The following is a 15528-nucleotide window of genomic DNA, read 5'->3' as shown; positions in this document are numbered from 1 at the left end:
TTCTAACCTCTTGACACAGCCTGAACTATTTTCCAATGTCTTCCCATTCTAACTTTTGCGGTGCATTCTTTGATCTAACTCCAACTCTTCCATCCACACTTAAATCCACTCAAACGCTTTTTGTTTTTTCAATTGAACCCGTTGAAGAGTTTTACTCCTTCTCCAAAGTGTGTCGAGTATTGCCCTCTTTACTTTAACACAAACAAATAACAAAAACTAATTAAAAAAATAGATAAAAAATCTCTTAAAAGTTATGCACATTGGAATAATATTACAGATGAGGCGATTGTAGAAGTCCTACATATTCACTATCGCCAAATGGAAGATTCTCAGAGGGATGAATGAATCCTTTACATGTGGCCTGAGGATGTTTTTCTTCATTATTATTTCTAATTTAGTTTCTTTTTAAAAAGCTGAAATATGATATTGTTTTCCCCCCCCCCCACATTCTGACCTCAATGAGAATCTACTCGATACTAAAGTTGTATTGTCATTTTGAAAAAGGTAAAACAACTAAACCTCCCTAGTTTTGACAGCTATTCCATGGCAACGGATATGTTGTTCATGTTGTTGTTGAATGCTACCAAAATACTTTCCCCCTTGTTAAAGAGGAAGAAAAAAACTTTATAAAAAACACAGTGAAGTTTTAACCAACTTTCAATTGCCAGACGTCACCTCTTAGTGTGAACAAGGAGAAGACGTGGTTGTTGAATAATCAGAGCTGTTGTCTTCAAATTCATTCACTTTTTTCAATCAAACTTTTTATACTGTATAGTGCTGCACTTTTCTCAGCCAGTGGGAACAAGTGGATTCAGCTTTGAAATCCACTTTAAAATATTCAGAAGAAAAAAAATGCATAGTGTGGGACTTCTGCAATGGCTGCTGCTATATGAACTTTATGCCTCAACAAGTTCACTCCCAATCTAGGCTACGTAACTATCCCGGGCGAGCCCACAGATGTGCATGCATCAGAGATTTTCAAATCATATGTCGTGCTCAGCTGGAAGCCTCCCAGCCCTCGTGGACGAGCTCCACTGTGTTACATCATCGAGAAGGTGCGTTTCGCTTCACCTTTCGCCATCCATTCACGTCAATACAGCCACTTTAACCTCTGAACTGTCCGTGGGCGGATAAATAAGACACTGACCTCCTAAACTCTGGCGTTTACCCTTCAGTGTCATCTTTATGTCATTATTATTATCATTATTTTAGTTGTCTTCTTTTAAAATCCATGACAGCATTACATGCAGTTCCTTTTTTTCCCAACACTTGAGTGGCGCTTTATTGCAGTCATGTCGAGTGAAACTTTAAAACCAAAGTTTGAGGGGGGAAGGACTGGGTCATTTTAACAAAGTAAGATATTATATCAAATTAACATATTACAGATCTCTTATACATTGTTGTGCAGACACATTATGTCAGATTTCATCCTGATACACGTTGAACCTTTGTGAGATCTCCATTAAAAATGTTATTATGGGCTTGAACATTATAGTTAGATTTACTGCATCCTTCAGAGTTTAAGAGGTCACGTGTGTTTTTATGCCTACATACATGAAACATGACAGCACTAAAAGCTCATGTATCATTTGCATTGTTGGGGCTCCACTTGTTTGCAGTCACTGCCCAATCAGTATATGACAAAAAAAAAAATAAAAAATCAAAATAATTGTATCATACACAATTTTGTCGAAAAAAACTGACGATGAAGTTATATGCTAGAAATGTAGGTAATAAAGAAAGTAATAGAGCCCAAATGATATATTGGCAGATTCAATATTGCTAGTCAATATGTGCACAGATATACAAATACTGTATATTTGTATCTGCATAAATGCTGGCAGATATGCAAACAGTTTTATGTAGTTTATATGTTTTCGTACCAATGTTCTTCGTGCTCTCTCTGTATCTGCTTTAGCCAACAGTCAAGTTTTACAAACCTTCGACAAAGATGTTTAATAATGTTGTGTTTATTTCAAGAATATATTGTTGTTGATATATCATCAGATTTTTTTTAAATTCTTGAATATTGACCCCTCAAGACACTCCAATCTCATTTGGGCTCTAGCACAAACAGAAGTGCCCAAAAACAAAGAGAGTCTCTGTAATATAATGGTTATCATATCTTTAACGTTCCTGGTACACACACACACACACACACACACACACACACACACACACACACACACACACACACACACACACACACACACATTGATATTTCATATAGCAGGAATACATTTATGTATAGATATGGTCAAATCTAAACTAAAGTGAGCTCCAACTGTGCAAAAACACGTTTTCTTTCCTTGAAGCTCCTCTTTGTGTTTATGCATCATCGATGAGGTTGTCGCAGATGGCTGTACCTTCTCATTCCCCCCCTCCCCAACTCTCCCACAGTGCTTAGCAGGCACTGGAGCATGGCAGCGGATCAACACAGCAGTCAAACTGCACTCCCCGCGTTACCCAGTTTTTGATTTGCAAGATGGGCAAAAGTACCAGTTTCGAGTGTATTCTGTCAACATGTACGGCTCCAGTGAGGCCTCTGCGCCCTCTGAGTCCATCCAAAAGGTTGATGAAGATGGTAAGAGCTGGAATCAGTGCACAGACTTTGTGAGTTTTTATTTAATGCATGCAGAGGAACAAATGGATTAAAATGACATTTTAGAAAAGACTCATGCACCTTTACAACATGTATTATTATAGTCTGTATAACAAACAGAACCCAAATTTGACCACTTTCCAAACTAAATATGACTCTGAAAATAAATTATATTTTTAATGAAAGAAAAGAGATTTTGACATCAGAAGAAATGTAGAGATGAGGGCAAAATATTTGAGAGTGTTTCATGAAATCCGTTCAACCCCAAATTGTAAATACCTCCCCACACATTCTGTGGTCTCACCCAGAATTCAGATTTTGCCAAGATGAAAAGGACTTTAAAACAGCTATTGTATTTCTATACCTCGAGCAAACGCTCTAATGTGCAGAAACGTCAATTTACCTGCAAAAACAAACTCGTTAAATGCCCACATTGACCTTTTGTTAAAAGTGAGTGACTGTATGTTGCAGGTACTGAGCTGCCGGTCGGTATGTACCCATCAATGAACATATAATTCACAGTTTCAAACTGCTGTAATGTCACAAATGAGTTCACTCTTCCACTGTGTGTTTGTTCTAACTATGAGGGATGGTTAGAGCACATTGAAATGGCTTAGTATTGTAATAGACAGCGGGACAACCATAAGCTTGAACTAAAACCCACAAATTTTACAACAAATAAAAGGATGATCAAATTCTTCAGAGCTGTTAAGCTCAATTAATCTCAATAGCAGCCCTTCACATTTTGCCCAAACATCCTGTTTACTGTGGAAACATGTCAAAGCCACTTCATGGGGACCTTTTAAACAAATCCTCAGTGTTGTGTTTAATCCACAGATGTGTGCCACAGCAGGTTCACAGAACTAAAGTCACTGTTTGTGCACATAATGTCCAGAAACACAACAAAGAAGTTGTATATTTTACAAGTGCCAGTCCCTTTGTAAGCTACAGAACAGTATGAGAAGGACACACAATGTGCGGATCCGACCTACAGTAAGTGGTATTTACAGCCTCTGTTCATAATGTCTGTTCAGTAAAAATGTACATGGATGGGAAGAGGTACATCTCCAGAAAAAGTAAATGTGATAAATTGTTCACTTACATTGATTTACAGTTGATCTGATTATATCCGAGATGTTCAGATGAGGTATATCGAGCTCTGTTGGTCATTTTGCACTTTATCCCAAACATGAGCTCCACAATAACTAATTGTGACTTGATTATCATACCATCGTTATAATTTTGCATATTTTGTGTCATGTAATTTGTCATTTCATGTCTGACCATTTGCTATAAATTACTCATTTAAATCCAAAATTAATGCTTCTGACAAATCAAAACTGTATGTATCGTTAAATGTTGCATTTAATAAATAGACTATCACTTTTGAAAAGGTTTCATTTAAAGTTTAAAAAAAAAAATCACATTAAACGGTCCTTATAAAGATGTTTCTGATTTCCTATACCTCAGATGTTAAATGTTGAAATTAGTTTTTCATCATCTGCATATAATTTTGGAATTAAAGTCTAAAATGTGGATCCAGTGAAACCATTAGTATTCAATATCACTAATTGATGTTCATTTTTCTCCTGAACAGGCGTCCCCTCGGCTCCCGGTCAGATTGTTGCTACCAGGAACACCAAGTCATCAGTGTTTGTGCAGTGGGAAGCTCCCAAACATCTGAAAAACCTCATGGGATATTATATCGATGGCCGTGCTGTCGGATCCAAAGAGTGGTTCCCGTGCAACCACAAACCCTTCAAACATACCAGGTAAGGGTTCCAAAATAAAAGTCTAACTATGATTCATATTTCAGATAAGTTTTGGAACCTCTTGGAATCAAATGATTTGAGGCTGTGCTCTTATCTTATACTGAGCGTTATTGTGAACTTTATCCAGTTTGATCCCCCTTAATCACCAATTTCTTAACAAAACTCATGTGACATGTAGATGCAAAATCACAACCACATAGTCATTAGTCTTTATAATCTGCTGTGGTTTGAACATCCCAACCATTTGGACGATTTCCTTTTCCTGACTTGATGCAATTATAACTCTGAAGACAAACTCTTGATGGATTCTTGTTAAGTGTTACTTAATGGCTACTTAATGGTAGCCACAACAAAATATAATTTGTGCCAAAAATGTATTAAAAATAATTAAATAAAAATATCCGATACAGGAACAAGGGGAAAGACACCAAGAGGCCCTTTGTTTACCGTGCTAGGTCCTAATGTGGTATCATAGACAGAGAAAAATGAACACTCAGTTTGTGTAGATGGATAGCAACAACTGTTAATTGTATTCAATTTAAATAAATAAAATACGGATGTGCCATAGGTTCGTGGTCCACGGCCTGATCCCAGGGGAGACCTATGTGTTCCGCGTCCAAGCCGTCAATGTCTTCGGTCTCAGTGACGAGTCTCAGGAGTCCTCTCCCATCGCTGTGGAGCCGGCCCTCGGTAAGACAAACCCTCACTTATGGTTCTATTAATATGCTACTATTATTTAAAATGTCAGAACCACAGTAGAAACCTCTGGTAAAAGACAAAGGTGAACACATAGCATACTTTAAAGGAAGATTTAAAAGGAAATGGAATTCATAGGAGGTTTCCTTGATTCAAGCTGATGCTCAGTGTGAGTCTTGTACTTATTGTGTCCAGGGAAGGGGGTGGAATATGGTATGTACTAGTGTTCATTTTCTCCCACCTTACTTACCCACGGCTCCTTCTTTGTCCACCTTCACTTTGCATTTTGTGTTTTATTCACAAGAAGGTATATTTTCAGTACCACTCTGCACCTATTACCGCTGGAAAACACTTTATATTTTAAATTCAAACTATTATGTAAAAGGATCACGTACAGGTAGTCACAATCATCCATATGATTTGTTTCCAACAGTAAATAGAATAATGTTTGCAGGACTGCATAAGGATGCGTAAAATGTTAAAGTTGTCTGTAGTTCAAATGTGACGCTACATTATACATGAAACTGTAATTCAGCCACTCCCAGTGCTCCCTTCGGCATCACCATGCTGAGCTGTGACGGCTCCTCCATCACTGTGGCCTGGAAGAGTCCCAAACACTGTGGCGGCTCCAAGATCAACGCCTACTACATCGACAAGCGTGACGCCGACACTTTGGTCTGGAAGGAGGTCAACCTGAGCGCCATCATGGAAAGGATCTGCACCGTGAGTGGCATCAATCAAACACAAAATTTGATTATTGAAAATAAAAAAAACACCTGATGTAAGTTTGTTTTGGAACTTTTAGCTAAACCTTTGGATTGTCATGGATATCTGAGGAATAAGTTGTGTTTTCATGCAGTTGATCTTTTAAAGATTGATAAAGAAAAACCTGATTGATTTACATCAGGGTTATTTAGCAGTTAATCATTCAGTCTGATGAGATGATAGAGATTCCTTTGTACCCTTAGGTGGACAATCTGAAAGAGGGAACCTTTTACGAGTTCAGGATCCAGGCCGCTAACCTTGCTGGTGTTGGTCTACGATCAGCTCCCAGCACCCCAATGAAATGTGAAGCTTGGACCATGGAAGAGCCAGGTACTGGATCACATGTGTTTCTTCCATTATTCAGTACTATTAACAAATTCTTAATGTGACAAAGTTTTGCTGGTTCCACTGTCAGTTATATAGGGCAGCTATTCTTTTGATGAAGACACATGTTTTTCTGGGTATCTTGTAGTGAATAGTTGAGTTGCTCGATTCTAAAATGAGATGTTTTAGAGATCTCCTGATTGCTGAAACTTGTTGATTGGAAATTTTGTCAGTGAATCTCTATTCGGTATCTTAAATACTACTTATCAATCAGAATCAATCTCAGAGAAAAACACTGCTTTTAGATTGGAAATATAATAATTATGTTCATTGAAATGTATGTTCACCTAACTTTGCCTCGTTTTAAAACAAGAAAATCCCCCAAAATTTTTACTTGGCAGTTAAACTACAGCTGGACGACCATCTCTTTGGTCCTCATAATGTGTTTTTTTTCATAATTTTTTTTTTTTTTTTTATCAATTCAAGGCCCAGCCTATGACCTCAGCTTTAGTGAGGTCAGAGGTCAATCTCTGGTCATCTTGTGGAAGGCTCCAGTTTATGCTGGAGCGAGCGCTGTCACTGGATACTTGGTGGACATGGCCAAGAAGGGTTCATCAGAGTTTGTTACTCTGAATCAGGAAACTGTGAGCCACCGTTTTCTGCAGGTAGGAGACCTGATGCATTATGTATAATGTATTAATAATAACCCAGCACCCCCGTTCACCTGCCAATCCTCTTCCCACACTAATGTCACACTGTACATGTGATACTTTCACGGTTTTGTGCAGGTGACTGGACTGGAGGAAGGTGAAACTTACGTTTTCAAAGTCCGTGCTGTCAATGCAAACGGTGTCGGAAAAGCTTCCCAGTTATCTGAGCCGGTCTGTGCCAAAGCTCTTCCAGGTAACAACAACGTCACACAGATCACTTTTACTGACAACTTTTTTGCACCACACACTTTATATTGCCACAACCAGTGCTTGAAATGGGCAAGTACTCACCGGTAAGCATTACTGGCAATAACACATTTTGCTCATCAGCGTAACGTGGTCTTTTTCTAGTGCACTTATATGTTGTCTGATGCTACATAAGATCAGAAGGAGGAAGATCCAGCTGTGATTGGTTGTTATATGCTGGGAGGATTAAGGTTAGGGTTAGAGACCAGTTGACTGACAGTGAATTAGCCAATCACAGCACCAAACATTCCAGAGCGCACTTCCCTCCAGCTAATCTTTCCATTCTTGTCAGTGGCTAATGGTAAGTTTACATTAACCCTACAATAACATTGACCTGGCTGCAAAAGGGCACACAGAGAACACACAACACAAACACTACACAAATTATGTCACAGCTCAATGTGGGTTAAATGACAAACTGAAGAAAGAAGTTTGCTTCTGTCATCTCTTAGTAGAGTGTTTACATGTTATTCATTTTCACAGGCACTAAGGAGATTGAGGCTGGTGTGGATACGGAGACTGGAGACATCTTCCTCGCTCTCGAGGCCTGTGAGATCTGTGAGACGTCCAAGTTTGTTTGGTCGAAGAACTACAAACCCATCGGTGACTGCCCCAGGGTCGGCATCACAACCAAGGGCCGAACGTAAGCTCGCTGTTACCCACAAAACGTCAAAGGCTTCAGGGGCACATCTATTTGGCTTCCTCTCAGGTCACAGCAGAAGGGATTATCTTTGAAAAATAAAATATTCTACTGCACTTTCATTCTGTAAATACAGCAGCGCAAACAGTGTGTTTCTCCCCAAAGGCCCTCATCTGGTTTGCTTTCTGTTTGCCTGTCCTCACTGAACTCACAATAACATGCTGCTGAACAGGATTATGTTTTTATGTTTCCTGTTTTCAGTGTTCATAAAACATATACACGAGGTCATTTAGATCGCTGAAAACAATGCTTCCTGTTTTCAACAAGTTTGCTTTCAGGTGATGTTTAACATCTGAACTCCAAACTATGTTTTTAGGTCTGGCCATGACAGAACAAAGTGTGCAGTCAAAATTCAAACTTTATTCAATTTATGCTAAACTGTATGCTCACCTGGAGGCAACTCTAACATTTTTACATTCTTAGCTGACCTAAAAGCCTGATGGCTCATGGTCATGTTTGAAGGTTATACTATCTTAGCCTTTAATCGGCAATTATGACTGGAAGTTCATCAACTGAACTGTTTTCTCTCAAAAAGTAATGTCAGATTATGAGAAAATAGTAAGGTCTAAAACACCGAGAGACGTAACAAAACCGAGTAAGCTAAAATGCTTTGCCTCAAACAACTGCATACTCTTGGTTTTAACAGAATTTCACACTTGAATTAAATAGTTAATTGCTGTAATTGTCTTGACTTTACTGGATATAGAATTGTTTTTGTTTGTTTCACAGCTCCAGACTTACTTTTACCAACCCAGATAAGGATGATTTGGGCAGATACTCTGTGGTAGTCACTGACACAGAAGGAGTCTCTTCCAGCCACACTCTTACTGAGGATGGTAGGTCATGAAGTTTGCTGTAATACTGTATAAGAAATAAACTCTTACAAATTTACAAACAAAACAAATTTCATGATTAGGATTCTTTTAGCTCTACATCCTTTGTTGCTGTTGTTGTGTTGTGTTGTTGTGTTTGTTGCACAGCTCAGGTTTGTTTTCTTGAATCTGTTCTGCAGCCCTAAACACCATGCTGGAGCTCAGCTATGCCATCAGACATCCAAGTGAGTAGCGGGCCGCATCATCACACCTCTAGTGTCCTTTACTTTTACATGCTTTCCTGGTAATCTAATCTCTGTGTGTTTGTCTCGGTGCAGTTGTTCCCTTGAAACACGGTTTGAACTACGAGGTTTTGGAGAAAGGTCACGTGCGTTTCTGGCTGCAGGCCGTCAAACTGTCCCCATCCGTGTCCTACAGGTTCATTGTTAACGACAAAGAAGTCACCAGTGGGGAGGTATAATGTCAACATTCAGTACTGACTGAATAACTCACAGTAGCAATAATACACTCATACAGCTCATACTTAGGACTTTTTTACTTCAAGAAAATGTGCTGTATATTTTTCTGTTCTCGATCCTGTTAGGTTTATTTTTCCAGCTTTGTTTGAACTCCGAACTTGCAATTGTTATCTTGTTGTCAAAGAAACCAAACAAACACACACCCATCATCCATGTTAAGCAGTCAGCTTTGTGTCCTACATTTAAAACATCTTAACATGATCACATGACTCCCAGAAAGGAAAACAATGATCCGCTGTATGTGTTTGAATGTTTATCTTTTTGTAGTGGTAGATACTGCATCTTTTACAGTATCTACCATGGACAAATGTAAAGAAAGGTGTAAAATATTTTTTGGGAAAATGTCCATCAATTGTTATGTTGATGTATAAGTATTTTATATTGCCTTGACAACAACTAAATTTGAGTTATTTTTGTTCTCTGATGCTTTAAAAGGTTTATGTTCACCAGTACATGCAGATTGTTCATCATTGAGTCAATATTTTCATTTAAATGTGTTAATGTACCTGTGAGTTACTGGAATATATTAAAAGTATAGTGATTAGAGCTTTAATATCATACAACTATAAAGAAATCTTATACACATTCCAGAAAGGGGTCTGAAAGCTAACAAAGAGACTAATAAGAAGGCAAACACCTCCAGGTTTAAGACTCATTGGAAATATCATTGTTTTTTCTAATTTTTCTCTCAGGGCCATAAGATCAGCCACGATGTGGCTACAGGAATCATCCAGATGACGATGGACACTTTCACGAGAGCCAATGAGGGCACGTACACTGTCCAGATCACTGACGGCAGGGCCAAAACTCAGACCTCCCTGGTCCTGGTAGGAGATGGTGAGACGTTCTTTATGTCTCATATGATGATTAATAGAATCGCTGAGTGATCATTTTAAATTCTCACTCCACCTTCCCTATGACTCTCTCTTTCAACTTTAAGTGGACTTCTGAGTGACTGTGTTTTTGGTGTTTCAGTGTTTAAGGTTGCTCTGAAGGAGGCTGAGTTTCAGAGGAAAGAGCACATCAGGAAGCAAGGTACCAGCACTCACAATGACTCATGTGTAGTATTTCATTGTAGTAACTTTTGTGTTTTTTGATGCAAAATATTAAAAATATTAATAAGTTAATTATTTTTACTCTGACCACCTTCTAGGTCGGATAGCCTTCACTGTTGCTTCAGCTTTATTGGACGGTTAATTTAGTCATTTACATGATTTCTCATTCTTGTCATTTTAGGTCCACATTTCTCTGAGTATCTGTATTTCACTGTCACTGAGGATTGCACTGTGATGCTCGCCTGCAAGGTAACACCACCACATGATGTTCTATAATTCTAAACCCCATGACAGTTGTGCTTTTTTATTTCTTTATTAATGAAGATGAACTCACTCACATTTTTGAGTATTCATCTCTTTGGCTCCTTTACCTTGCTGTTAAAGTCAAACCATTTAATCCGGTGTGTTTGTCAGGTGGCCAATGTGAAGAAGGAGACGGCTTTCCACTGGTACAAGGAAGACGACGAGATAGTTCCAGATACTCCTCCCAGTGTCGCATCTGGAGCCTGTGCTCTTCCCATCCCTCTGGTAACATCTGCAGCAGGAGCTCGTTGACTCACATGCTGCGTATTAACAGTAGTTATGACTTTCAACTTTCAAACAAATATTCTTCATGACAGCGAAAACAATAATCTATCTCTGACCTAATATTCAACTTACACTATATGTGTTTGGACTTATTTTGCATTGCATCTAAATTGAGAAAATAAGAACTGTGAAAGTCCTCATGTTAAATAATGAGTCACCATGTGCGACCAAAGTCCAGCTGTTTTGTCACACTGAAGGAAAATGAGTAAATTAAGGCATTGTTTTAAAAACTGACAGATTTGGGACTTTTCTTTTGTTTAAAATTCATGGACATAGTTATACATGTCAGAAAATAAAAGAAACAGAGATGACACAAGCAACACTGACATATTTTGCTTTGGGCAAATGTGATGAAGAAGAAAATCATAAATAAAAGGAACTCTGTGACAACTACACTGTGAATTGGCACTTTACACTTGTAAATGATTTATTTCTTGTATGTCTTAAATGGTAAAGTAACACACTCCTGCCGCTTTGTTGATACAGTAATCATGTGTTCATTCAGTTCTCCAGAAAAGATCAGGGTGTTTACAAGGCTGTGCTCAGTGACGACAGAGGAAAGGACACATCTGTGTTTGACATTTCCGGCCAAGGTACAGTTCCATTGTTCAGATGGGGTCAACCGTGGTGCTTGGTATTGGTACATTAGACATCTTATACGGTACTTATTATGGTTTTTTTTTTTTTCTTCTTTGACAGTGTTTGACGACATCATCAATGCCATCGCCCAGATTGCTGGTAGGTTGGATCAGCTATAATAAAAATCATCTCAAATTCAGAATATGGGTGTAATGCTTAAATACAAACCATGCAGTCGCGATTCCTCACAGGACTTACTGTAAACTTTTTCCTCTAAAGAATTAGCCTGTTTCTAAATGGAGCCTTAAAATGACTTAGCCTGAAGATCTTCCCTCCAAAAACAATTCTAATGAGGCATATTTGTGATGTGTGATATTCAGGTTTATTAAATAAAACTGACTTTACTTGATTTCTTTCAGAGTGGAAGTGCTTAGCAAAACAAACATGTACATTTAGAAACATTTCTTTAGAAGGTGGAAAGCAGCAATGCCTCATTATCAGCTGCAACAACTTGTGTTTCTCTGGCAACACAAATACCTGCTGCATACTTTGTGCGAGTGAAATTGTGCACAATACGGAGACACCTAGCCGTTCTAAACACACAAATTCACTTTAAGCATGCCTGGCTTCAACATGTGTCTGTAAAACCAGTTGGTTTTGCTCCCAACAGGTGCGTCTGCCTCAGACTTGGTGCTGCAGTGTACTCCAGAGGGCATCAGGCTGCAGTGCTACATGAACTACTACACAGAAGAGATGAAGACTGTCTGGAAGCACAAGTACAGTTTACATACTTTGACTCCACCAAGTAGATTAAGTATATAAAGATTCAAATGTTTACTTTTACATGCACTGGACTTACCCAAGGCTGCCACGTGTGTTATTCACCTGTGTTTATTTACTCTGATATTTTTCACTAAAACATGATTAGTTTTATCAGAAAACGTGCAGCCCTTCTTCAGGAGTAAAGACCATGAAAACAAGTTTATATAATCATTTCTTGTGTCTTAAATCACTCACTTCTGTTAGTACAGTTACATTTTAATACTCGTACCTGTTTACTGTGTGAATTTCTACAGCGTAGTGTTGACTTTACTGTCATTCAGCTTTGTTATTCAGATCAGATTCAGTAGAGTAGTAAGTGATGGACTAACATACGCTTTTGTAGAGCATTAACAAAATGTGTGTGGGAGGGGGAGATAAACAGAGATAGTTTTGAATTGGAGTTTGCTATCTATTGTTATTTTAAGGTGTATAAAACTGTCACCTTGCTTAATATCTCTCTGACCTTTGTCTTATTAATTCAGCTGTAGCGAGTTAGCAAGTGTCACAATGCCACTGAGTGAAAAGTGTCATCAGAGTATCTAAAAGACAATGGCTAGTGCATTAGAGATGTAGAGATTTGTAGTTTGGCTTTCTTGAAGAAATTGTATTTTCTTGATTCCTGTTCTAGGTTTTGTACCCTCATGGTTGAAATGCACTGATTGTAAGTCACTTTGGATAAAAGCGTCAGTTAAATGAAATGTAATGTAATGTAGAGAAAGGGACTTATGAGGCTCTGGTGTTGGTGATGATGGTTGGAGATACTACTCTACTGACCCCCGCAGCGAGACTGTGAAGTTTATTCACACATTATTTGTAGTGTAAAGAATTTTGAAGGACATCTCTATTCACACTCCTTTCACAACTTACTCATTTAGTATGGAATGTAATGTTGTTGTTTTTTTTACCAGTGAATCTACTTGCACATTTTTCTTCTAATGTTATAAATCCCTTCTAGTTGTAGTGATGGTGCACTTTAACACAGACTGTAGAAATTGAAATCCTCCTTTTTCACTCAGTTGGAGTTCATAACTAAATGGTGAGGGTCTGTGATGTAAACCTGCAGGGAGAGTAAGATCGCCTCCTCTGAGAAGATGAGGATTGGCGGCACAGCGGAGATGGCCTGGATGCAGATCTGTGATCCGTCCGATAAGGAGAAGGGTAACTACTCCATTGAAATCTCAGACGGTGTGAAGACCCACACCCGCACATTTGACCTCTCTGGACAAGGTAAAAAAAACTATTCCTTCATCTACATCTGTATATTCATTTTCCTTATACTTTAGTGTTTGCTTTTTTACCTATATTGTTTAATTACTCTGGAAACAATGATTTTCATTTGTTTTATTATTTTCTTCACTCTGAGTTTCTATAAAACTTCTGGTCAATTAGAAGAATAAAGTCAGTGATCGTGATCTGTTCCTTTTTTTGCAGCATACACTGATGCCTATGAGGAGTACCTAAGACTGAAGTATGTTGTTTGAATGCACAGTAGTTTGTGAACAATAGTATCTTTAAATTATGTATAAATTGTATTAATCATGCTGAACTTCTATCTTTTAGGGCAGCTGCATTTGCTGAGAAGAGTAAGTATATTACTTATTATATTAACATCTGTATTTAATCCTCTAGATTTGAACCTTTTCTTTAAAGGCACATTGACCTATTTATGATTTGGAAGCTATGCATCAATCCAGAGATGTTGTAGAAACTCAAGTGACCCCAACAGCTCTTTGAACATTCTGAACATGTTCTGAAGAGTCTTGGGAGCAAGTTATGTGCATTAAAAGCAAAGTAGAAATGAAAGTTAAAACTTTACATTCCTCAGGTCTCTCCTCCTGAACACCTCAGCCTTATTTAAACCAGGACATGGTTCTCAATCAAATGTGTAAAGGCAGAGTAGGCCATGTGTTTAAGTCTGAAGTGTTGTGTTTGTGTAGTTTCTAGTTTGTCCTGTAGTAATATGAACTCTTTTCTTCCTCCTCAGACCGTGGCAGAGTGGTTGGTGGTCTGCCTGATGTGGTCACTATCATGGAGGCCAAGGTGAGGATTTCTCAGCATCTACCTTTAAAATACACATTTATTACACATTTGTTTTGGGTATTTTGTTTACATTATTACATCAGCTATTTGGTAAGAAGGTCAAGGATCTGCCCTGGTAACATACCCACTGAGCAATTGTGGAACAAAAAAAGGAGGAGTTATGGGCTGTCACACTAAACCTTATTTTTATGAAACAAACAAAGTTCAAAAATGGGTAGAAAGTGTTTCTGAGAGGAGAGTGAAGGCATGCAGAGATGGTAAACTATGGTACTTTCTAACGAGTTCAGTTTTTAACCTTTCAGCTGAAAACAGCCTCCAGTAGTTTTGTAAATCACATTTTGTAGAACAAGGATTGCCAACCATTTCCCTCCGAGAGCTCTGCGGTCTACCGGGTAGACAACTGTTGTAAAGTGTCAGTTGACGCAAATTGTGTCAAATGTATTATCTTATATTTATCAGAGGTATCTAACCATGCAGATAGTTTTGGTTTTATGCGCTTTTGAGATACTTGAGCTTGAAAAATTGTGTTTCTTTTACTGAAACTCATCAGCATTACCTTGATGTTTGTTCAGCTGTCATGCGAGCTGTTCAGATTGCATCCATAGCAGTTTTAGGTAAAATTATGCTTCAACATTCTGACATTAGAAATAGTTTAACAAATAAATCCTAATTTAAGGTTTAATTACGGGGTTTTCACAGAATAAATCACTATCAAGGTCAAGGAATAATTCATGTGGCCACTTTTTTAAATGACTTAAGTACTACAATTTGGAGGTCAGGGTTCATGGAAAACAAAAGAAATTCATAACAAATTTGTGTCATTTCTTTTTAAAACAATAAACATTCAACATACTTTAGTAGCGCTTAAAATGGCACTTACTTTTAGCACTTTGTAGTTTGGCTTTCTTGAAGAAATTGTATTTTCTTGATTCTTGTTGTTCTGGGTTTTGTACTCTCATGGTTGAAATGCACTTATTGTAAGTCACTTTGGATAAAAGCGTCAGCTAAATGAAATGTAATGTAATGTAATTCAAAAGTCTGTCACTGGTCTAAATTCATGCTGTAACTGTTGAGGCACTCGAAAGTGAGCATATTGTCTATGAGATTCAAACGCAGAAACGACAGTGATGCTACATTGTAAAACTGACTAGTTTACTTCAAGGATAATTTAAATAAAATAAAAATGTAATTTGTTTGAATAAATTTTATTGAAATAGTCACCCAACAAAACCAACAGAGGCCTTTGTGCTTCTGTTTGATTCCACATACCATTGTACC

The 15528-nt window shown here is 38.0% G+C and overlaps 1 protein-coding gene across 3 annotated transcripts in view; it reads left to right on the top strand.

Annotated features, from left to right (window-relative positions):
- Positions 1-15528, top strand: part of myom2a (myomesin 2a) — a 29209-nt gene that overhangs the window by 11909 nt on the left and 1772 nt on the right. For 2 of the 3 annotated variants that reach the window (XM_069689456.1, XM_069689458.1), the window contains 23 exons: positions 928-1055; positions 2401-2584; positions 4200-4374; positions 4943-5064; positions 5606-5793; positions 6039-6165; positions 6646-6824; positions 6948-7062; positions 7599-7758; positions 8545-8651; positions 8828-8872; positions 8966-9102; positions 9859-10003; positions 10142-10201; positions 10403-10470; positions 10636-10749; positions 11315-11402; positions 11509-11547; positions 12059-12164; positions 13274-13437; positions 13642-13678; positions 13771-13793; positions 14195-14250. In XM_069689456.1, coding sequence (XP_069545557.1) covers positions 928-1055; positions 2401-2584; positions 4200-4374; positions 4943-5064; positions 5606-5793; positions 6039-6165; positions 6646-6824; positions 6948-7062; positions 7599-7758; positions 8545-8651; positions 8828-8872; positions 8966-9102; positions 9859-10003; positions 10142-10201; positions 10403-10470; positions 10636-10749; positions 11315-11402; positions 11509-11547; positions 12059-12164; positions 13274-13437; positions 13642-13678; positions 13771-13793; positions 14195-14250 — 2567 coding nt within the window. The remainder of the gene's footprint in view (positions 1-927; positions 1056-2400; positions 2585-4199; positions 4375-4942; positions 5065-5605; positions 5794-6038; positions 6166-6645; positions 6825-6947; positions 7063-7598; positions 7759-8544; positions 8652-8827; positions 8873-8965; positions 9103-9858; positions 10004-10141; positions 10202-10402; positions 10471-10635; positions 10750-11314; positions 11403-11508; positions 11548-12058; positions 12165-13273; positions 13438-13641; positions 13679-13770; positions 13794-14194; positions 14251-15528) is intronic. The other variant, XM_069689459.1, reaches the window with a different exon arrangement.

Source organism: Brachyistius frenatus, unplaced genomic scaffold, assembly GCF_029030835.1.
Source record: "Brachyistius frenatus isolate BFR_SWC_R1_liver_20210118 unplaced genomic scaffold, ASM2903083v1 Contig_7, whole genome shotgun sequence".
Classification (NCBI taxonomy): Eukaryota; Metazoa; Chordata; class Actinopteri; family Embiotocidae; genus Brachyistius; species Brachyistius frenatus.
The sequence above is the reverse complement of the archived record's forward strand: the minus strand, read 5'-3'. Positions and strand labels throughout refer to the sequence as shown.